The sequence below is a fragment of the Staurois parvus genome, unplaced genomic scaffold (genome assembly GCF_062004578.1).
Source record: "Staurois parvus isolate SC_StPar_1 unplaced genomic scaffold, SC_StPar_1.0 ptg000025l, whole genome shotgun sequence".
Lineage (NCBI taxonomy): Eukaryota > Metazoa > Chordata > Amphibia > Anura > Ranidae > Staurois > Staurois parvus.
In genome coordinates this window covers 19,224,495-19,248,713 of record NW_028317821.1, presented here as the reverse complement: position 1 = coordinate 19,248,713, position 24,219 = coordinate 19,224,495, and the positions used below count along the sequence as shown (strand labels likewise).

The 24,219-nt window shown below is 39.3% G+C and overlaps 1 protein-coding gene across 1 annotated transcript; it reads right to left on the bottom strand.

Moving 5' to 3' along the window:
* Positions 1-2,257: 2,257 nt before the first annotated feature.
* Positions 2,258-8,696, bottom strand: MYF6 (myogenic factor 6). Its single transcript, XM_089652151.1, has 3 exons — positions 8,125-8,696; positions 5,765-5,855; positions 2,258-3,116 (listed from the first exon to the last, which is right to left on the bottom strand). The coding sequence occupies exons 1-3, from the start codon at positions 8,632-8,634 to the stop codon at positions 2,983-2,985; spliced, it is 735 nt and encodes a 244-aa protein (XP_089508277.1). The 5' UTR covers positions 8,635-8,696; the 3' UTR covers positions 2,258-2,982.
* Between the last annotated feature and the right edge of the window lie 15,523 nt (positions 8,697-24,219).

Genomic DNA, 24,219 nt, shown 5'->3' with positions numbered 1-24,219 from the left:
AGCACTGCAGCAAGGAGAGCCACTCGGATCCTGGTATATAAGCTGCCTCATCCACCCACCCCTTAAAGGGGCCCCTGACTGCCTGATTCCTTCTCCTCCTGAGAGCTCCTACAGCACCACCTATACTCAGAGAGAGGATTTCCCCTGTCCAGGACCACATCCATTACCTAGAGGGCACTATTACTGCTGTTAATGCGCATTAACATTGTGTATCTGGTGAGTGCGCATTCTTATCATATCACTGTTGGAGCACCGACACAGGATCGTGATTGTTACTACCTCCACTTAAACTTGCACGGACTGTCACTTTGAGATTATTCGTATCTTTCATTTATCATTGACATTTTAGCGCTGCACTATATTTATTTATAAGATTCCTGCCCAGTTTGAGAGAAACTTGTGCTGTCATGCCATTGTGGTAAGTAGGAAGAACAATTTTCCGTTTTCCCTGATGGCTCCATGTCAGCACACCTGGGAAATGTTTACCTATACAAGGGTGAGTCATGCAGAATGAAAAGAAATTTAATCTTGGTTAGAAGATGCAGCAATAGTTTTGCCAAACTCAACCATAGTCAATGCTGCCGGTCAACACAGTAATGTGAAATAAACATGCATAAAAGCCCATATTGCTGCTTTGCTTTTCACCTCCAGCAAGACTTGGCAAGCCACTGACCACAAAGTTGCAAAGCTCCTAATGGAGTGTGCTGTTATCCCATCTGGGACTGCCAACCCTTTGGATTTGTAAGCAAATGTGATGATCTTCAATAGCCAGGCTGCTATGGTTCTGACGAGGCTTTGACTCCTTTAATTACTCCAAACAGAATCAGGAATGCCAGTCTGAGGTGGGAATAGATTTTTATTAGTTATTGTCCTGGTCCTGCCATGGAGCTTGTCAGCAAAGGAAAATTGCAGTAAGTATGAAGAACAATTTTCCATTTTTTAAAAATGCACGATTGAATATTTAAATTCAACATACACTATATTGCCAAAACTATTTAGATACCCCTCCAAATCATTGGATTCAGGTGTTCCAATCACCTCCATGGCCACAGGTGTATAACATCAAGCACCTAGGCATGCAGACTGCTTCTACAAACATTTGTGAAAGAATGGGTCGCTCTCAGGAGCTCAGTGAATTCAAGTATGGTACCGTGATAGGTTGCCACCTGTGCAATAAGTCCATCCATGAAATTTCCTTGCTACTGGATATTCCACAGTCAACTGTTAGTGGTATTATAACAAAGTGGAAGCAACTGGGAACAACAGTAACTCAGCCACGAAGTGGCAGGCTACGTAAAATGACAAAGCAGGGTCAGCGCATACTGAAGCGCAGAAGATGCCAACTGTCTGCAGAATCAATAGCTAAAGACCTCCAAGCTTTGCATAGAGAGTTTCATGGAATGGGTTTCCATGGTCAAGCAGCTTCATACAAGCCTCACATCACCAAGTGCAATGCAAAGCGCTGGATGCAGTGGTGTAAAGCATACCGCCACTCGACTTTAGAGTAGTGGAGACGTGTTCTCTGGAGTGACGAATCAATCTTCTCTGTCTGGCAATCCGATGGATGTGTCTGGGTTTGCCAGGAGAATGGTACTTGCCTGACTGCAGTGTGCCAAGTGTACAGTTTAGTGGAGGGGAGATTATGGTGTGGGGTTGTTTTTTAAGGGTTGGGCTTGGGCCCTTAGTTCCAGTGAAGGGAACTCTTAAGGCGTCAGCATACCAAGACATTTTGGACAATTTCATGCTCCCAAATTTGTGGGAACAGTTTCGGGATGGCCCCTTCCTGTTCCAACATGACTGGGCACCAGTGCACAAAGCAAGATCCATAAAGACACGGATGAGCGAGTTTGGGGTGGAGGAAATTCACTGGCCTGCACAAAGTCCTGACCTCAACCCAATAGAACACCTTTGGGATGAATCAGACTGGAGACTGCGAGCCAGGCCTTCTCGTCCAATATCAGCGCCTGACCTCACAAATGGGCTTCTGGAAGAATGGTCAAACATTCTCATAGACACACTCCTAAACCTTGTGGACAGCCTTCCAAGAAGAGTTGAAGCTGTTATAGCTGCAAAGGGTGGGCCAACTCAATATTGAACCCTACAGACTAAGACTGGGATGCCATTAAAGTTCATGGCAGGCGTCCCAATACTTTTGGCAATATAGTGTATCTTCATAATGTTTACTAGGATAAGTAAACTGTGTCAGTCAACCCCAATAAAAATGTGTTTTATCAGTAATAAAACAATACATCTAGAATTTTACTCTTGATTAAATTTTAATTGAAAAACAAATATGTTTATTTCAGCATACATATGTTAACATAATATATGACAAAAAGAGAAATATATGATATGATGCAAAAAAGAAAGACTTAGTCCACAGCTTAATCCCTTGGTAACTTAATCTCCCCATGTTTGCATGTTTAGAAGCTCACTCATGTTGTAAATGAGCAGGGTTTGCTCCTGAACACAAAATGTTCAACCAAAAATTTTTTTTGCATATTTGACATATAATGTAATTGATTCTTTGATACACTAAGAAAACCAAGCAGGGGAATTTTCTGATGTGTAATTAGGAATATAAAACTGTCTATGCATAATGCAAAAATAGGAATGAATTTGTGCTGAATGTGAAGGAAATATTAATATTTTTTCCAGAATAATTTCAGACCTAGATCTTTGCTTTCAAAAATGCAAATATCCTAAGCAGTACCTATCATTATTATTATAATTATTAATAATATATAATGAGGCAGCGCAGAGAGCAATGATGGTCTGTTGAGTGCAGCAACGCAGAACAACCAGATTTTCTGTTACAGCAATCTAAGATGGTTTCTGATTGGGTGCTATGGGTTCCTGCATTTTGCACACTGCATTTTGCCTTAATAATTAAGGTTTAAAGTCCACCTTTACTTTTTATAGCAAGTAGTGCCCATTTAATGACACATTTGACTCTTCATGCTGGCTGGCATGCTGATTCTATCAGATTGGGTTACTGTTGTCAACCAATTCTTGAATATTGCATGGGAGCTTCGGCTCTTCAGATGATATACTGTCCACTATAGAAGAGAGACACTGTAGGCTGCTGGAAGCTGAGGACTCATGAACAGATCCTTCTGCAAAACAAATGTCAATGCAAGTGACAGATGCTACATCTGTGGTTCCTTATGACTAGTTTAGCTTGTGACAGTCAAATGCTAGTATTAATCTACAACATGTTAGTGTTTTTCATAGGAAGATGAGCTAAAGCTGTTCACAGACATGTTTTAAAGCCCATCTTCAAGCTCCAGGATTCCCTCAATCCCCTATATAATGCTGTTTGCTGGTGGGGTCCACAGCAGGCATCACCAGGGGCGGACTGACCATTTGGAAACTCGGGCACTGCCCGAGGGTCCACGATCAGTAGGGGGCCCCATGAGATGCCCCTGGTACCTTTTTCATAGGCTTTTTTGAGTTTGGGCAAGGACAAAAGGGCTCCATGATCCCCTATTGCCCGGAGGCCCCATGAGTTGTCAGTCCGGCCCTGGGCATCACTATTTAGAAGGTGCCCTTCTACGACATGCACCCAGCACTGAAAGAAGTTAGAACTATTAGGTTGAGTGATCTCTGCCCGACAAAAGTGCTAGCCCCACTTGAACAGAAAACTTTAGGTGGGAGCATAAAACACTAAATACTAATGGAAGGGGAGTTATTATTATTGTTCCAGTTAGCCACTGACGACCAGTGCTTGGGGAATTTATTGTTCCTGTTAGCCACTGACCATCCCCTGATGCCCTATGCTGGGCAAGTGTTTACTTTAACAGCTAGCCACTGACTACCAAAACCACCAATACTGGGGGGAAGGGGGCTATTGTTACAGCTAACCAGTAACCACCAGTGTTTGGGAGGGGATATGTTTACAGCCAGCCACTGACCACCAATGATGGGGAGGTGTTATATTTTCAACCAGCCACTGCTCACCATTGCTGGTGGGAGGGGGGTACAGACAACCTCTAGCCAACAATGCGGGGGTGGGGGTATTTTAACATCCTGCCATGCTGAAGAATTAACATAACTACCAGTGACCACGAATGAAGGGGGGACTATTAAGGCTACTATTATGACTGACAATAACACCAGTGATGGGAGTTACTATTACTGGCAATAAAACCAATATTGGGGCTTATTCTACTCCCACAGTGCAAGTGATACACTGTGAAGAAACACTTACTTTAATAGCCAGGCCTCCAGGTGCACAGCAGGTGCGTGCTAGGTGCACCACATTTTTCTTTTTACTACCTTCAATATTTCCTTCCTGTTTTTAAATGTTGGTAGCTATGCTGGAGATAGTGTCTCTGAGGTCCTGCATGTTTGGGAGATTGATATGCTAGGTTTAGTATCTCTGCATAACATTGCAACTGTACTTACAATTGTTGCTGTTTGCCCACCTCCAGCTAATTCTGCTCCCACCCCTAGCATGCATGATGCTTCATATCAAAATTAATTCTAAAAATAATTTTGATGTATTGTGGATATTAAAATATGATTGAACCAAAGTCACAGATATGCTAGATATGCCATAGCCTGCTGGTAGTATGTTTTGCCTTTTTTAAAATGTTTTTTTTAGATGTGTCTAGGCCATTCACAGAAAACAGAAAGTCCTCTTTCTCTTTGGATCTACTCCAGTGGTGGGTGGTCCTCAGTGATGTCAGTGCCGCTCTCTGCATACTTTTTTGTAAGTGCAGGTAGCCAGGTACACCCTGAAGGGAGCTGGTCCATACCATTTAAAACAGAAGACTAAAGACATCTAGTGGCAGAATGAAATGACTGAGGGGACAGCATCGGAGAGCAGATAGGTATTGCAGCCAGTGCTGCTTTTTTGTTTTAATTTTAAGTTGGGCTTTAACTTATTAATTGCAGTACTTTGGTTTTAGTCTTACCTTTCGAGTAATAGTTAACTGTTACTTTTTGTTGGAAATATTTGACACCAATATGGGAAGAGGGGATGACATGAAATGTTTAACTGACTATCCTACACCTTAGTCTTTAGCAGACCATAGATTATATGAGTTTCTATCCTACCACCACGAGTGGAAGGAAAAAAAATTGCTTGATTCCCCCATCAACACAGTCAGTGTTGATGGGGAATGACACCCATGGAACTATTGTGTTCTGCCAATGGGGAGCCTGCCCTGTCTGCAGAACACAATGATTACTGTTAATGGCTATAGTTGCCAGCAGTAAACGCAAGCAAAAAGTCAGACAGGCTGGTTGTACTGAAGTCGATTAATGGAACAACTAGCCTGCCCATAGATGGAATGAATCTTAGTCAGTCATCACTGAACCGGCTGAGATTTGATTTCTGGACAGTTTTTGTGGTTAATTTCTGCTGCTCTGATAAGACACTCAGATACTGACACCAATATTTTTTTTGCTATCTGTCCCAATGACCAAAATTGTAAAAAGTGTTTTCCCCCTGATACCAACGTAATGGGGCCTTTGTCTCACTGACCACCAGTTCTTTTCTAGCCATTCATAATATTTCTTTCATTTTATGATTTTTTTACCGAAATAATTGTTGTTGTAAGTTTTATAAAGCAATTTTTTTTATATAATATCTACAGTTTGGTGTTTACACTGTAATGTACCATGAGGTATAAATATACTAATTATTAGCAGGGGTTCAACAAGACCTGAAAGTTATTTCAAGGGTCCCTTTGTGTTAAACAGGCTAAGGATATATGAAACATTACAATATAAGTCCATGCATAATGTTTGGATTTACCTTCTTTAAGGCTCATGTCTGAAATTGCGGAATGATTTGGAATTTTGTGCCAGTCGCTATGACAGCTACTTAAGAAATCTTCTCTCTGCATCTGGGCAATTATAAAATAGAATATGTTACAATAAATACACATGAAAGTCATAATAGGTTGTTTACTACTTTTCCTTTTCCTGCTTTTTGCTTGGATACTGTATACCCAGCCATTTCTATGCAAATTTGTTGACAATGGAAACAAATATCAGACAGCAGTTTTTGCATTCAGGTTTTATTTTAATTAATCTCAAGAGAATCCTAAATCACATTATTTTTTCTATGTGGTCCACTTCAAATACTGCTTATAAAACTAGTCATACACAAAATGAGCTTTCATCTGGCAATTCAGCATATCAGATGTTCCATAGTCTCCAAAGAGTTTCAAAGAACCTTATAACCTTTTGAGTTATTTTCTGGACTGTTTCTATTATTGTTGATGTTATATTTATTATATCATTATTATTATTATCATTTTATGGTTTTCCAGGTGCATTTCAGATCCTTGTTATGGCTAAGTGCCTGTGCAGTTAACCACTCATTTACAAACCCATTCAACTGCAGTTTCCAGACAATTTCTATAGAATTCATGTGACAGATTTTTTTTTCTCTACTGAACACAAATACCAACAAAAATATAAGATTATTGCTAAAATACACATATTTTGATTTTTTTCGTCTGTTAAATTTTTCTATCCCTAGCCAACATCCTTTCTAAAGATTTGTTCACACCAGATGCAATCCAGTGCAATTTTATTTTGCATCAAAAATGTATAGACCGTATTTAACATGGGTTCCAAAGGCCCTAGTTCACACCAGTGCAGTGCAATCCAATGCAGTCAACAAAAGTAGAACATGCTTCATTTTTTCTATATGGAATGCATCTGAAATGCTGCAAAATGCCTAAAAACATACTGGAACGCATCAAAAAAGCATACTGATCTAGAATGTGCATGGCCTTAACTGAGATGAAGAAAAAAAGAGGGAAAATTGCACCAGAATGCACCAAAAATCCATCTGAAATGCAGCTGTATCTCATAAACTGTGGTGTGAACCAGCCCTGAATGATTTCTATGGTCTACAAAGTCCAAAATATAAATCATTTGAATAATATAAGTGTGTTTCTTACAGACATGTAATGTATGCTCTTCTTATTAACTGGCAAGCATAGACCTGATAACACTACTTTTAGGTTTTATAGCTTGCCAACAATATTACATTATCACAATATGCATTTGAGTGCTTTTTATGTTTCACAAATAACCTGTTTTTCACTAGTTCACACACACACATATATATATATATATATATATATATATATATATATTAACAATATTTGTGGATGGCAATAAGGGACTTTTTACTGCAGAATATATTCTGTATACTGATATCAAGGAGACTGTTACGGTCTGGCTGTAGGACACTCTGTGCACTGTTCTTTGGCTATTTGTGCTATAATTGACAGGCTTGACATAAGTTTTCAAGACAGCTGCAGCAACACTTAAATTCTTGGCTGAAAAACGGCTGAGCATTAACATGCACTTCTCTTTCATGGTACAATACTACATTTTATTTGTAAGCATTTCAGTTTTTAGAACTGAGTTTTATATTTTGCTGTCTGTTCATTTTTGTTTTAATAGGTTTAACGGGATTTTTCTGGATCTCATGTTTTTGCTAATCTTCCTAATTCAGTACTTTATTGTTTTTTGGTGTACTTCATAGCATATTATGTAAAAAGTTTTTGCTGTGCTGCATGTGACCCTCTTATTCCTTCAGCCAATACAGCCAGTTCAAAAACTGAGGCCCCACCGCATTCTATAGTGCATACAAATTGTAATTTTTTAGCTCATTTTGCAGCTGAATTGCTCTAAAATGTAACATTTCTTTATAATATATCAGAGACTAAATGTTTAAGTGTTAAAAAACTGCTTATGTATTTTTGTGTTTGGTATCAGACAGTTCTGAACTTGTTTTTAAGCCATTGAACTGATAAAACCTAAATCCAAACTTTTTTTTAAACTTAGAGACCACCAGGTAATAAGGAAACTAGATATTTAAATGTTAAAAATTACTGCAGTTGGATAAATGTGGAGCAGTTGATGTAATGCAGCCCTTTACAGAGTTTCCCTATATATTTGAGGACTCTTTAATTTGAGTTCAACATGCTGTGTTTTAGACTGCGCCTCAGGTCTTCATGTTTAATCCATTCACCATGCCCTGGTAGTTTCTATGTTTAAATGGTGTTTGGATTTTGGTTTTATCAGTTAAATGTCTTAAAACTATTTCAGAACAATAAGCAATGCTCTCATCAAACACACTTGACTGCTTACACTGACATCCTTGGGGTTATATGAGAAAGGCTCATCTTCTTTCTGAGGCTTGTCCTGTTGATCCAAACTGTGAAGGAGATCCTGGAGCCTCTCTATATAATTTATTGCGCTGCGTAGGATTTCAACTTTCGGAAGTCTCTGGTTTGGGTTGGAAACTGTTCTTCTTTTCAGGGCCTCAAATGCTTCATTAATTTTCTTTAATCTTCTCCTTTCCCTTAAAGTAGCTGCTTTCCTCCTGTCTGTTGGTGCTGACTTCCTCTTGCAGGTCTTACAAGCCCAAATCAAACATTGCCCAGGACAGTGGGGTTGTAGGCCAGGTGGGGCTAACACATGTTCCTCTCCACTGCTGTCACTTCCAGCGTCTCCTGGTATCTGATCCTGACAAGGGGACAACGTACCATCACTACCTGGATACAAAGGAGAGCCATCTGTCATTTCCAGTTGTTGTAGGGCTCCATTATCTCCTTCAAAATAAAAGAAATAGGAATTGGTTTCAAAAAGGTCCATCATTATGCTTTGCCCTTGATTACTGAGACTGCCTGGTTGGAAACGTGTGCTCAAAACAGCACAGCCCTAAGGAATTTAATTAGTACAGTGACATAAGTCTCAGTCTTTATATAGCTACTGAAACTCTATCCAACTTTTATCTGTCGCAGTGCATCACCCTCCAAAACTGATTTCAAGAGTCTCCTGGGTGTAGCCCTCTCAGCTGTAACAGCTATGGATTTGAAATTTCACTTCAAGGTTAACAAGGAAGCAGATGGAAATGGCTACATTCAGGGATAACATTAACTTACTGAAAAAAATCACTTTGACAGACTTTTATCTACCTACTCAGAAACAATGTGTTTTATGTAATATATATTTTCAATTCCTGTGAGAGAAGCCTGAAAGATCCAAGTGCCTGGCCTAGTCATGCACACCTGTGCTGTTTTCTAATTTGTGCAGTGAGTGCAGGTCTTTCTACAGTACAACATCTTTGAAAATATGGGACTTTCCAGTCACCACTTCCATAGAAATGTAATTAATAAGGTTTGATACATCCATAACAAAAAAAGTTAAAAACATGGCTGACACAGAGTTACATTTGATCACCAGATATTTATACATTCTCCATGTTCCCACATCAGTGTCAATATCTCCAGAGACTGGCATTGATGGTGGAACCATGTAGATTGTGTGAAGATCTGGTGATCAAATTTACCACTGTGTCAGCCATGTTTTTATGTTAATATTTTTTATTACAAATGTATCAATAAAATAACTTTTTCAATTATATTTCTATGTTGTAACTGGAACTTGAAAAGTCCCACATTTTCTAAGATGTTGTATTGTAGATAGTCCAAGGGATTCTGGCACCACTATAACTATACCTATCATTTATTAAACAAATAATGCATACAGGCCTCATAGCAGAAATCAAAGCTACTTAGAAAGATAGCATTTCCAGCCTGCGATAACCTATTTAGGCCCGTGACTGATGCTTATTGCTAAAATGAAAATATAATATTACAGTGCAAAAATCAAACAAACAATAGTGATTAAGTCAACAGTGATGAAACAATAACAAGTCCACTGACCCAAATAAACGGTGATTTGGTGCTCCAATCTAAAATTGGTGCCAAAACTAAATGTGTTCCTTAAATGATATCTCCACACCATCCATGATCACCTTTTGGTACAATCCACACTCATCAGATATGATGGACTCTTAGTTTGTATGGCTTAAGTGTCAAACAAGCTTTTATTGGTGAAGTGTGTTCCCCAGAATAAACCAGATTAGAGCAGAAATGCTTGCTTGACAATCACGAGAGGAATTCGGTAGCCTTCGTAAGAGCCGCTGTACATGTACAAATCAGCCAGTTCAGTCTTCATTTTCATCCGCTGCCTCCTGCATGGAGTTAATTGAAAGCCCCGTCCATGTTAACTATTGGGTTCCATGCAGGAAGCAGCGGATGAAAATGAAGACTGAACTGGCTGAATTGTACATGTACAGAGACTCTTACAGAGGCCACCGAATTCCTCTCGTGATTGTCAAGCAAGCATTTGTGCTCTGATCTGGTTTATTCCAGGGAACACACTTCACCAATAAAAGCTTGTTTGACTCTTAAACCATACAAGCTAAGAGTCCATCGGATATGGTACGTATACATTCATAGTGTGGATTCTACTGGAAGGTGATCATGGATGGGGTGGGGATATCATTTAAGGAACACATTTAGTTTTGGCACCATTTTTTGATTGGAGCACTGAATAACAATTTATTTGGGACAGTGGACTTTTTTTTGTTTCATCACTGTTGATTTAATCACTATTGTTTGTAATATTATATTTTTATGTTTGGTTGGTCTTTTACCTTATGAACAGCAGCATTAATTAATTGGAGTATATAATAATTTAAACAATTTTTAGGCGCCTGTTAATTTATACACATTTTTTTATATTGGTAGAATGGACCTCAATTAAAGTTCCCGGTTCCCTTTACCATGTGTTCCATCAGACCTTACCTGCTGCCCTACCCACTTGCTCTAATATGGCCTTGTCTTCTACCACTGGGCCCACACCGCACCAGTATCACAACTCATTGCTTGACACTACCCCCTCAGTCCACCCTCACGGTGGGACCTTAGTTTTACTTTTTTTTTTTGCTTATATATTTTTCATACGTAATGAACCTGAATTTACTCTTCATTACACAAATTATCCCTGCTCCTGATATGCTGCACTGAACTGTTTGTGTTATGTATACCTTTTATATTGTATGTTATAACTCTTTGGGAACCCCTTCCTTCCCCGTATCCTATGTACCTGTTATAACTCAATACAATTTTTGTGGAAAAAAAAGAATGAGCCCCAAACATAATTGATAGCAAAACACAAAATATATCTGATGACAAAATAGGTCCCACAGGAAGACATGGTTGAGTCTGAGGCCTGGATTTTTTTTAGGGGATATTTTTCTTCAGCTTTATAAAAAAAAAGGTTAAACTCTCATATACCTTTTTAATTCTCAATCACCTTTTTCAGTAAAAAGACATAAATTAAATGAAAAAAATAAAATGTACAAACTTATACCATATAACTTGTCATAATAGAGTGCCCTTGAATGTAATGCTCTGTGATGTAATATTAAGTGCACGCTGCAAAGACAGCTCTCTATCTTGAAAGCTGAGCATCGAGACCTGTGGGTAGCACAGTGGCTAAACGGTTAGCACTTCCGCCTGGCAGTACTAGGGTCATTGGTTCGAATACCAGCCACGGTACCTCCTGCCTGGAGTTGCATGTTCTCCCTGTGCCTGCGTGGGTTTCCTCTGGGTGCTCCGGTTTCTGCTAGACATGCTGCTAGGTTAATTGGCTCCTGTCTAAATTGTCCCTAGTATGTATGTATGTATGTGTATGTATGAATGTAAGTTAGGGACCTTAGATTGTACGCCCCTTGAGGGTTAGGGACTGATGTGATAGTACAATATATATGTAAAGCGCTGCGTAAATTGACGGTGCTATATAAGTACCTGAAATAAATAAATAATAAATAAATAGATACCCAAATGAAGGATTATGTCTTTCAAGACAGTCAACAGCAGCGGTGCTGTGGTAGTGGCAGGAGGAGTTATAAGTTCAGAACAACAGCAATTAACCAATTCAATACTGGGCACTTTTACACCTTCTGCACAGGCCATTTTTCAGGTTTCAGCGCTCTCCCACTTTGAATGACAATTGCACAGTCATACAACATTGTACCCAAACTAAAATTTTATCATTTTCTTCACACAACTAGAGCTTTCTTTTGGTGGTATTTAATCACCGCTGGGGTTTTTATTTTTTGCTAAATTAACAAAAAAAGATCAAAAATTTTGAAAAAAACAAACTTTTTTCTTTGTTTCTGTTATAAAAGTTTGCAAATAAATAATTGTTCTTCATAAATTTAGGCCGAGATGTGTTCTGCTACATGTCTTTGGTGAAAATAACCCATATTAGGATGTATTTTTTAGTTTGTAGGAAAGTTATAGAGTTCACAATCTATGGTATAGATCTGAATATTGATCAATCCTCAAGTACTGACAGCCAATCTAATTTCTTGAGGTCCAAGAATGTCAGAACAGTACAGATATTCCCCAAATGAACCCTTTTTGCAGAGTAGACAGTCCGACGTACTTCATAAGAGGCATGGCGAGTTTTTTGAAGTTGTATATTTTTTGTCATAATTTTTCAGAAAATGAAAAAATTTAAAAAAATTAGTTTCTCTATTTTGTTTTTACATATTGTCACCAGTGCAGTACAGCGTCATCATATAACTGGCATAGTGGTGATCAGGGACACTGACTGGTGACAGTATGAAAAAAAAAAATATATATATATATTTTTTATATCTTTTATTAAATTGTTTTCTTTTTTTTAAGATTTTTTTTCATATTTCACTATGACCAAAGTAGTACAATGTTACCATAGTAACACTGTACTACTTTGGGGAAGTGATCAGTATTTTTTTTTTTTTTACACAATTTGCTTATAGCAAAGAATTACTTTGCTATAAGCAAGCATTTACCTGAATGACATCGATTCATTCAGGGGTTTTTTTTTTTTGTGCTTAGCTGTGATTTGGCCACAGCTAATCACATGACATATGCATGTGATTAGCTGTGACCATTCACAGCTAGACACTAGTATACAATGGATGGCATGAATGAAGCCATCCATTGAATACAACTGTCATGTGACCTGCTGTGATTGGTCACAGCAGGTCACATCGTACCGGCAACGGGGGCCGGTACTCAGATCTGGCATCGGCCGTGTCCGAGGTACATGGCCGGTGACAGATCGCGCCGCTTTCCTACTAGCAACTGACTTCCTGTATGGTGAAGTGCAGGGCAAACCTTTGAATTTAACTTAAAGAACAATAGAATGTACTCATACTAAATGTGTCCATACTATATATGTGAATATTAAAATGGAAGTTTTTATTGCTGTCTGTGTCCTCATAGGGAGATTTATTCGTGTACTGTGTGTTGGTGGGACAGAAATTGAGAGGATATCCTCAGGAAAATCCTTCCCATTTCCTTTACCTCCCTCTCTCCCTTCCCCTTTACCACTGTCTGATCCCTTGGGATTAATGGTATACAGGTTTATATTGATCATCTGGCCTTCTTCACTTGTAGCCCCTTCTACAATATTGTTGGTTCAGTGTTTCTGTTTATCATCTGTAATTACCCCTGTTAATGGCTGACAGCTCTAGTCTCAGCCCAAGTTCTCTGGGACAAACCATTAGATCATTTGACTTTTTCATGCCTCATCTTTTACTGTTTTACAGTATTGTTGTGCTCTAATTTGATATCTCTTTGCCATGGCCTTCTGTATCCCATTTGACTTTTTTCCATTTTAAAACAATAAAAATAATGAACAAGGAAATAAGAGGATATCTCACCAATGGGGACTCAGACAGCAACAAATGGTCACTTGCCTGATGAAGGGGTCCTGCAAGACTCGGAAATGTTGCCTTGCTGTAACTTTGTGATCGTTCATTCAAACTTTTGGACCCATATTGGTGATCCTTGGTGTGCTGGTGACATTCTCCCTTACAGACAGCAACAAAAGCACACATTTTTAGAAGAGCTGGGAAGGAATTTTTAACTATTGTTTTAGCTGTTACTGTCCTTGTTGTAGAAAATCCCAATACACTGGGTGGCCACTGGGTCAGAGAGGGGAAAAGCTCCCTAATGGAGAGAGAAAGAGGTCATAACCCTTCCCAATCTATCCAATACTAAATTATATAAATTTAATGTGTATGTCACTCAGAAATGTTTTTTGTAGTTTTGGGTAAAGTGGTTAACAGTTGGAACCCTCTCTAGTTTTTACTGCTATCTGAGACTCGGTTAGAGAGATTTCCCCTCACGTCCTGTCCTGTTGATGGTGCTAACTTTACAGGAAGTGAGGGGAAATCTCCAAAAACAACACAGACATGTATACATTTTTTTGTGTAGGTGAAAGCTAGAACCCCTCTCAGATTTTTTCTTATCTCAGTTCCATTCTGGTAAAATTGTTGTCAGCAGAACAGAAAGTAAGGAGTAATGTCTTTAATGGAGCCCTCAATAGTAGCAAAATCTCTATGTATTAATTGCTGTATTTTTTATTTTGAAGGTATGAAAACTTTTCAAATCCCATACACCGGAATCAAATATTTATCTAGCATTCTTGTCTGCAAATTTGATAGTTACTACGGTTTTTAAGACTGTAACCCCTACTTCTGAATTTGTTAAAATCATGATGCCTGCAGCAACATGTAGCAAGCTTGGAAAGAGATTTCATTCTAAATGACTCCACATTCTGATGTCCTTTTATCATGCAGCAGTAAATGATTGATGCTCAGTTCTCCGGCATTCTCGGAGAACATAGTTCTCCTCTGAATGCCTTTTTATGAAGCTGTGTAGATCAGTTCTCCAAATGAAAGGAAAAGCGATCTACAAACGCTGGAAAACAGCTGCTTTTACTATAATCTCGCGAGATTACAGTAAGAGATCAGTCAAACACCATTTACTAAGCAGCGGTAAATTATCTCTGCTTTGTTTGCGGTTCCCCCGATTCTCCAGCTCTGAGCTGGAGAATCTGTAGGGAGAACACAGATCGCCAGGGAAGGGCTGAGATCACTCCTTCATTTACTGGCCATCTGTGTGCTGAGATGATCAACGGAGAACATGTTCTCCGCTGATCATATCTGTTTCCTAAACCACTTGGAGATCAGCAACGATCCTCAGGATCACCGCTGATCTCTGTTTCATAAAAGGACACCTCTGTTGCTAAAGATTACTTCACAACCTAAAGTTTAAACTCCAACCTCGGCCTTCTATTGAGTTTTAGGAATATTAGAAAGATACTTTTTTTAATTACTGTATATGGAAAATATATTGTATGCATTGCAGTAGTTTACATAAAACTAGGCTAAATAAATTATAACTCATACTGGAATCCTATATGTCAAAGCTCAGTATATCTTAATGCTTAGTTTGATTTCATACCAATGAAGATATTGACATATATGACTACACTGGCCTATACACTGCATCCCATTGCACATATTTGTATTTTGTATGGAACAGTTCAGCTTGTTTTGTCTTTTCTCGCAAAAAAATAAAATTTAAGTGAATAAAGTAATACAGTACACAGGGATCTGTGCATATTCCTAAGCTACTCCTAAGCTTTTAGATATTTCTAAACTTAGTGCATTAAAGCAAGCAAGGACTATTCCAGTTAAATTAATCTTCTGTGGCTGCTGCCACTTTACCCCCCACAAGCTATTGCATTGTGTTAGGAATGTAAATAGGAACTTCCCCCTTTATATGTGTATATATATCTATATATATAGATATATATATATATCTATATATATCAATCTACAAACAGTTATATATAATTGCAGGATTTTTATTCTTTGCATACCTTACTTTTTTTCTCCCCATTTTTCTCATGGTGGCCATTTTAGCTAAAGGCTGACAAAACCATTTCTCTTTACTTCCTGGGACTCTGCCTTGAACTCTGGATCTGCTTCCTGGAGCATGTGACTGGAACTTCCCAGGGTGCTTTGCAAGGCTAGAGCTATCTCACCAGTGCCTCACAACAAGGAAGAGGAAAAACAGTAATTGAAAGTAAAAACAAAAAAAATTTTGTTTATCTGATGAATGTAAAATGTATTTTATATTAGCTTGTAGAGCTGAGTATTTGTGTGACTTTTAGTGAAGGGGGGGAAAGGTCCACTTTAGGCTGCTATTAGCCAATATTATAGGAAAAGTAGAGGAAAATGAATGGTACCAGCTAATATAGAAAATACTTGTATTTATTATTTTTATACCTTTGTGAAAAAATAAAGAAACTGTTCTAGATTTCTGAATACAATTTCTGAATTTAATTGGTCATCAATTATTTTGGAGTCCTGAGTCTAAACATTTCAAATAGGCTCTGTGAATCCCAACACTCTGACATATTCTGTCTAAGCTTCCCTGTTCATATGTTAAGAAGATTGACCATCAGCATAGGAAAGCCAGGCAGTGGGCAGGGAAACCTGGATTTTGTGAAATGTGGCATCCCAGCATCCATTTACACATAACACCACTGTTGATATCTGATAGAGTTTGAGTAGCCAGACCTGAAAGTGAAGCATTGGGCATTTAATCAGGAATAACACCTTTTACATGTACGGTGGATTGTTTACATTACATATCTTTATAACCACCAGCTTGTACCCTCCAGTCTCAAGACATTATTAGAGGTACACAATATAATGATACAATAAGCACTGCTCTACAAATCTGTTTCCAAGGATCTACCTCAATCCATATTGACTTGTAGGCAAGTTGCCTTCTTTAGTTAGCAATCAGTGGCTGCCCCAGACCAGTGGCTGTCCCTTTTCTTGGGCTTTTTGGACACAGCCTGCCTGCCCTGTGCTGCTAATATAAGGGGGGAAGGTTTGGTACCAGGGCCCTTGGGTTTTCTGTGAGTAGAATGTAATACCGTTCCAGGGGGAGTACTGAGCTCTGCAGTCCACTTGAAGATGCCAACTTATTCAGAGCACTGTCAAGTATGGACTTCCACCGGTTTATGGATGATTTCTTAAAGGTAAGCCTGATCAACCACTAAACAGTCAATTAGTTAGGGTTAGGACTCACGAAACTGTATTGCACTTTATGCTGTTATATTGCAGGACTCCCAGTAAAGTTTGTTAACTCTTCCTCGACCTGGTCTGATGTTACTAAAGGGTGCATGGAGGTCCTATGTCAGATAAGATAAGCTAACCTGAGTCAGTTAAAGCACATACAAAGTGTGAAGTAAGTCAGTTGCAAGAGGTTTACATGGCATCAGAGTGGAAGAAGAGTGTAGTTGCTATGGGTAACCAAAGGACTGGTGTAGAGTGAACAGCAGTCTATCGTCAAGCGTGGTACGTGGGCCAGGTGAGGTGTACTCTGGTAGCATGAGAGGCATTGCTCTGGCTCCATTCCCAGTGGTCGGTTTCTCATAGCAGCTGGGACTGAACGGAAACACCAGCCACACTGCCAGGTATGGAATGAAAGTAGTTAATCAAATGTAAGCATGAGATCCACCATTCACCATTCTGTCACTGGGTGTGAGGTGGCAGAGGTATGCTGCATGGGTGGAGGAGGCATAGGCTCAGTGGTGTCCATCATAAATGCATTAGGTACAACAAGGTATGTAGTGAACAGCACGCAGCACTTCACAGAGAAACTCTGTAAAGCTGATTGATACACACAGTGCATGGCTTATCTAGAAATCGGTTGTTACCCCATTTTCAAGGCATGTGACCCTGTCCACACTGCCTGGCATAGCCCAAGAACCCTGTGGGCTTACAGTCACGTACTCGGCAAGTAAAGGACCACCTGCCATCCAGCCCACAGGCTAAAATATTATACTTCTCATTTAAGAGTCATTGTCTAAATATTAATAGAATCAGTATATGTCAGGGCAGGAGCGATGGAATGGACAGGCAGGCCTATGGTAAGGTCACGCAGCGACTGACGACAGCCACTACTCACAGAGCAGAGTCCCTCAGGGCGTGGAGTCTAAGCCCCAGGCTGCCCTTCACCAGGGCCCCTGATGGTGGGGATGGACTTGATGCAGCCTGAGACCAGGTCGCGGCCCCCTGAGTAACCTCAGCTGCGGTAACGACTGCCGCCAATGGCGTACAGCTGGTGGGAGCTAGATGGGAAAACGTGTAGCATGGTCAGACAGGCCGGGTCTATAACAAGGAGCAGACAGTACAAGACGGTAGGCAAAGAATACTCAGGTCACGGGCCGGGTTCAGCAACGGGAGGTCAGGTAAAGGGTTAAAGCAGAGAATAGTCTTGTCCAAGCCGAGTCGGTTACCAGGAGAGCAATGAGAACAGAACAAGAGCTTGCTGCAAGGGAACATACAGGACACGAATGCAAAGAGCAAGTGCAGACAACAGGCTAAAAATGTGATCAACCACACCCCTCTGGGGGAGGGACCGCAGAGGCCTGAAAGCATAAAAGGCTCCCACCATGCTTTGTAGAAACCTAAGATGGATGCCAGCACATGGAGCAGTATAACCTCTGGGGAAAGGTAGGACCTTGACAGTATATTAAAGCATTGCTCAAAGTAAACTGACAACTTTACACCCCCTTACGTATAAAACATTAACAACAAGGATTTTACCTTTTTTCAAATAATACACGCATCTCCTCTGGAAATAATTTAACCGCTTGTCATCTGGGGCAATTTTGGCATTTGTCATACAGTATACATGTTAAAATCAGATTTGTTTTGCTAGAAAACTACTTGGAACCCCAAAACTTTATATATTTTCTGAAAAGAGATTCCCCGAAGAATAAAATGTTATGTAATATACAGTGAAGGAAATAAGTATTTGATCCCTTGCTGATTTTGAATGTTTGCCCACTCACAAAGAAATGATCAGTCTACAAATTGAATGGTAGGTGTATTGTAACACTGAGAGACAGAATAGCAACAAAAAATTCAGAAGAAATGCATGTCTAACAAATTATGCACTGATTTGCATGTTCATGAGGGAAATACGTATTTGATCCCCTATCATTCAGCAGGATTTCTGGCCACTAGGTGTCTTTCATACAGGTAACAAGCTGAGATTAGAAACAGTCTCTTAAAGGGAGAGCTGCTATTATCATTTTGTTACCTGTATAAAAGACATCTGTCCACTGGAGCAATCAAACAATCAGATTCCAAACTCTCCACCATGGCAAAGACCAAAGAGCTGTCCAAGGATGTCAGGGACAAGATTGTAGACCTACACAAGGCTGGACTGGGCTACCAAACTATCACCAAGCAGCTTGGTGAGAAGGTGACAACAGTTGGTGCAATCATTCGCAAATGGAAGAAACACAAAACAACTGTCAGTCTCCCTACGTCTGGTGCACCATGCAAGATCATGGAGTGTCAATGACCAAGAGAACAGTGAGGAATCATCCCAGAACTACACGTTAGGATCTTGTCAATGAACTTCAGGCAGCTGGGACCACAGTCACCAAGAAAACAATTGGTAACACACTATTCCGACAAGGATTGAAATCCTACAGTGCCCGCAAGGTCTCTCTGCTCAAGAAAGCACATGTCTAGGCCCATCTGAAGTTTGCCATTGAACATCTGAATGATGCAGAGAAGAACTGGTTGAAAGTGTTGTGGTCAGATGAGACCAAAATTGAGCTCTCTTGCATCAACTCAACTCGCCGTATTTGGAAGAGGAGGAATGCTGCCTATAACCCCAAGAACATCATCCCAACTGTCAAACATGGTGGTGGAAACATTCTGCTTTGGTGGTGTTTTTCTGCTAAGGGGACCGACAAATTCACCGCATCAAAGGGACGATGGATGGGACAATGGACTGTCAAATCTTGGGTAAGCACCTTCTTCCTTCAGCCAGGGCATTGAAAATAGGTCGTGGATGAGTGTTCCAGCATGACAATGACCCAAAACACACGGCCAAGGCAACAAAGGAGTGGCTCAAGAAGAAGTACATTAAGGTCCTAGAGTGGCCTAGCCAGTCTCCAGACCTTAATCCGATTGAAAATTTATGGAGGGAGCTGAAAGTTCGAGTTGCCAAACGTCAGCCACCAAACTTTAATGACTTGGAGAGGATCTGCCAAGAGGAGTGGGCCAAAATCCCTACTGAGATGTGTGCAAACTGGGTGGCCAACTACAGGAAATGTCTGACCTCTGTGATTGCCAACAAGGGATTTGCCACCAAGTACTAAGTCATGTTTTGTGAAGGTGATCAAATACTTATTTTCCTCATGAACATGTAAATCAGTGCATAATTTGTTAGACATGCATTTCTTTTGAATTTTTTGTTGTTACTCTGTTTCTGTGTTACAATACACCTACCATTCGATTTTTAGACTGATCATTTCTTTGTGAGTGGGCAAACATTCAAAATCAACAGGGGATCAAATACTTATTTCCTTCACTGTATGTGCAGCCATTTAACAAACACAAATTTTCAGAAAAAAAAAAAACTTAAGAAAATTTTAGTGCACAAAAACACACTATAATACCCAGTTTTTTAGTAAAATATGAAATATATTGTTGCATCAAGTAAATGGATACCAAACATGTCAAGATTTAAGATTGTACACACCTGTAAAAGGATGAGAATCCATGGTACCTAAAATTGTTCATAGGCAATTCTTTAAAAGCCTTTACAGGGTATCAGTTTAGAGTTAAACATAAGCTATGGTGCTAGAATTATTGGTCTCACTCTGACATTTGTAGTGATACCCCACATACAGTGTAATTACCATTTTCATATGCTTGCTGGACATATGTCTGTGTTTGCATTTGCACATGAGCATGGAGGAACAAGGGGAGGTCATTGACCTTTATTGCTATCACAAGGGGTGAACAAGACCCTTTGTGATAGCTTTGGGCAGTGACAGGTACACTTTATGAAGGCATTCAGGGTCTATTAGATCCCTGATGTCTCCCCTGCCCTTCAAAGCATCTGATCGAACACAGATTGTGTTTGATCAGATGTTTCCCTGACTGTAGCGGCAAGGGAAAGACAGCTCTTAAACCAGAAGTGATGAAATCCTCTTCGCTTCCAGCTTCAATCATCACAGAGGAGATGGAGGAACCTCATCACCGAGGAGATTGGGAAACTGAGGTTCCCATTTTCTTCTCTGTGGGCAGCCAACTGCTTAAATCAGTCCCAGGCTCTTTAATGGAATTAGACAGCTTAGGAACAAAGGTAGGCAGTGACGGGGTGGGGTGGGGGTGGGGTACTCTGCAGCACTGTAAAAGTGATCCGGTAGCTGTAGAGCAGCCCAGATCACTTGTACTTGAAAACCAATCACTGTCTGTAAAATGTAATGCCAGGATCATGGCTGCAGCTACGTCCATGTTCCTGGTATAATTAGTTGAGATCCAGGATATTTGTATATGTTTGTATACATACTCTAGACTGCAAATGGTTAAAGATCCTAGCAATGGTTAAAGATCCTAGCAATATCCTGTCTGTTTCCCTCATCAATGGCTGATCTGCTCAGCACAGGCAGGGGAGAATACACTTTTACTGTAACTTTATGTAGTTTTGGTAGCAGTCTGCTTCCAATTAAACAATAAGTAATAAGCAATTAGTTGTGGTTGTGATAATTGGAAGTTTTAACTACATCAACACAAAATACTGCAGTAAAAGTAAATAAGTGTATTTGGGGAATTATTTAAGAGATTGGTACTCTTTCCAAAAGTGATTATAAAGGAGCAATGAATTGTAGTTACCACTGACATCAAGTTTTTAATAAAAAGGTAAATGTTGCAAGGACTTATGCTTCCTGCAAATGCAGAAATATTGTCATGTTTATTACTTCTGAGATATTTTGGTGAATTCTGGTCATGGTATACTATTATTCTTAACTGTAAGCCAAGATGTGCTTTATAAAATGTACAAGACAGTCTCATGTCATGCTCAGCCAGTGTGAGAGAGATGCATCTTTCCTACATAAACAGACATCTTCTATCCTTTATGATGAATTGTGTATTCATTGCAGTTCTCTGGTTTCCACATTGCTGGTGTTTATGACGTATAGGTTTAAGTGCTGTAACCTAAGTGTCAAGAACTGTATTGACAAATGGTCACCACTGCACAAACACATTTACTATTTTGGTTGTTTTTTAAAGACTCTTTAAGCCATCAAAACAAAACGGTCCCATCATTCTGAATGTTATATCATGTAAACTGGACTCACTGAACAGCAGTCATATACTATAGGCATGAACATCTAGAATCTTAGAGATAAGAATAGTTGAATCTAAATGTAATCATTTTTGAGGGGAAGTTAACCTTAGATAAACCATATTACAGTCTACAGTATATTGTATTGCGAATAGTGTGCAATACATTTTATTACACCTAAGTTTGGATTTTTAAGGCAACTGTAGTTATATAAGAGAGCCTTGAGTCAAAATGTTTCTTTAGTGTCGATGTGCAGGGCACGGGATAGGTTGGCTTCTGGCACCAGTGGTCCAACACTGTTGTGGATGTTCTGGTGCCAAGAAAACCTAAAAACTGTTTCCTACCTGAATTTTAATACTAAACAATGCATAATACGGAGTTCAGAAATATCAACTCCTCCTCCCCAGAACTAGCTCTTAAAGCCCATCTGTGGGCAAATGATTTAAAACTGTTTTTAACTCATGTGAGTCTGCTGTCATGTGTCAGTTGATATTGTCTCTTTAGGAGTGGAGATTGGTGATTTAACAGACCCCCTCATTGGGCTATCATCATTCCCTGTAGTTTTTAGGAAGGTCTCACCACTGTACAGCCAGTGGCTTTAAGACCCAACCCTTTTTCCTAAAGCCCCATGCACACGGGCCAAATATCGACTTCTGATCAGCGCTCGCAGCCAATGGCCGGTGTGTTCTGGTGGGGGAGCAGCCCCCCTGTCAGAACGCAATAGCACAGCGGGTGAGATTGCTGTACTAACACTGCTGTACTAACACCGTGTTAGTACAGCTATCTGTTAGCTGGGCTGAATGGAAAAAAACTTAGTATGTACAAGGCTTAACATGAACCCAGCATATGTACAGAAATCTCTAAAACTATCTATGCCCATTTGTTATATCATTTTTTTGTTCTGCAGTGGGAGTCTCTGTGTCAAAAGGCAACAGTCTTTGCAGCAGGAGTGCCAAGATCAGACACAAGTGACCTGCTAGCCATGGGCCTTAATATCTTTCTAATGTATTCTGTCTTGAGTGGTGGGATAGGCCAGGAATGACTATGGGAGCTTACTCATGAAGGCAACCAATTTCTGGAGAGTGATGGGTGACAATAGAGAATATATTGTGTACCCAATGATAATTTAGGTGGAAAACGATCGGCCTTGTAACCCATGAAAGCCTATAACTTTGAAGAAAAGCTTTTGCCTGAGTTTTGAAATATCAAACTAATTTATTTGCCATATTCTGATAGGTAGTGCTAGGCAATAATTTAGAGTAGAGCAAATAATAGTAGCACATTTATACTACGACAGATTTCAGTGCTAAAATTTCTGGTGCAGAAACTTAATTATCAAACAACAAAATATGCCTATTTTCATAAGCTGAATACAATCATAAATTGCCTACTTTATATGATTTTTAACAATTTATTTTAAAAAGAAATTCCTGACCATGTATGGATTTTGTTTTTGTCTAATACAAAGAAGATACCACAAACTCTCACATTAGTTTGAGTGGATAAACAATTGCAGAAGTCACCCCTAAAAACTGGACAATATTGGATGAAGTAGTTTTCCAACAGGATGAAATATCATTCATGTCAGATTTATAATGGGAGATGTTATCAGTGTAAACATTTACAATGAGTAAGGGGTTCTGGAGTAGCTGTGATATTTGTGCAAATTTTAACACAAACAAATAGATCAAGATGGATTTCCGGGAAAATCATTCAAATATGAATAAAGCTGGCTCTTGTATTTTTTAAAACATTTTTGTAATTTTATGATTGTTCACAAACATTGTATCGTCACTAGATCAGACAATAGTTTTTTAGTCTTTGGCCATTCATAGTTTCATTTTGAACCTGTAAAGCATGACAGGTGTGCTTTGACTTTTTTGTTCCTTTATTAACTTGCCCAGACATGTTGAAGACAAGAACCATATGTTTGTGTCATTTATTCAAATTGTTCCTCCAAAAGTGTTTACCAACATGTACAGTATATAATGAGTGTGTGCCATTTTATAGACTGTTTTTTCTTTTTTTTTGTAAACTAGAAAAAGGTTTAAGATATATTGGCCAGTTTTAATATGTCAATTTCACTATTAAAATCCCCTGCAGTGAGGCTACTAATAGATTAATTAGTTCCCTGTGGTGTTAGCTACATAGCAGCTACACAGTAGCATGTAATAATATTCAATAAATACACGCTTGTGTGCAGATTCTCCAACATAAGCCAAAACAGTAGATACATGCTTTGCTTCAGAATTTCCTTTCTGTTCTGATTAAAAAAATATCTTATGAAGGGTATATATAGGGAAAAAAGCCCAGACTTCCTCTTTCTATTTTCAAGAAGCTCACAGTGTACAGAGTAACGGTCCATACA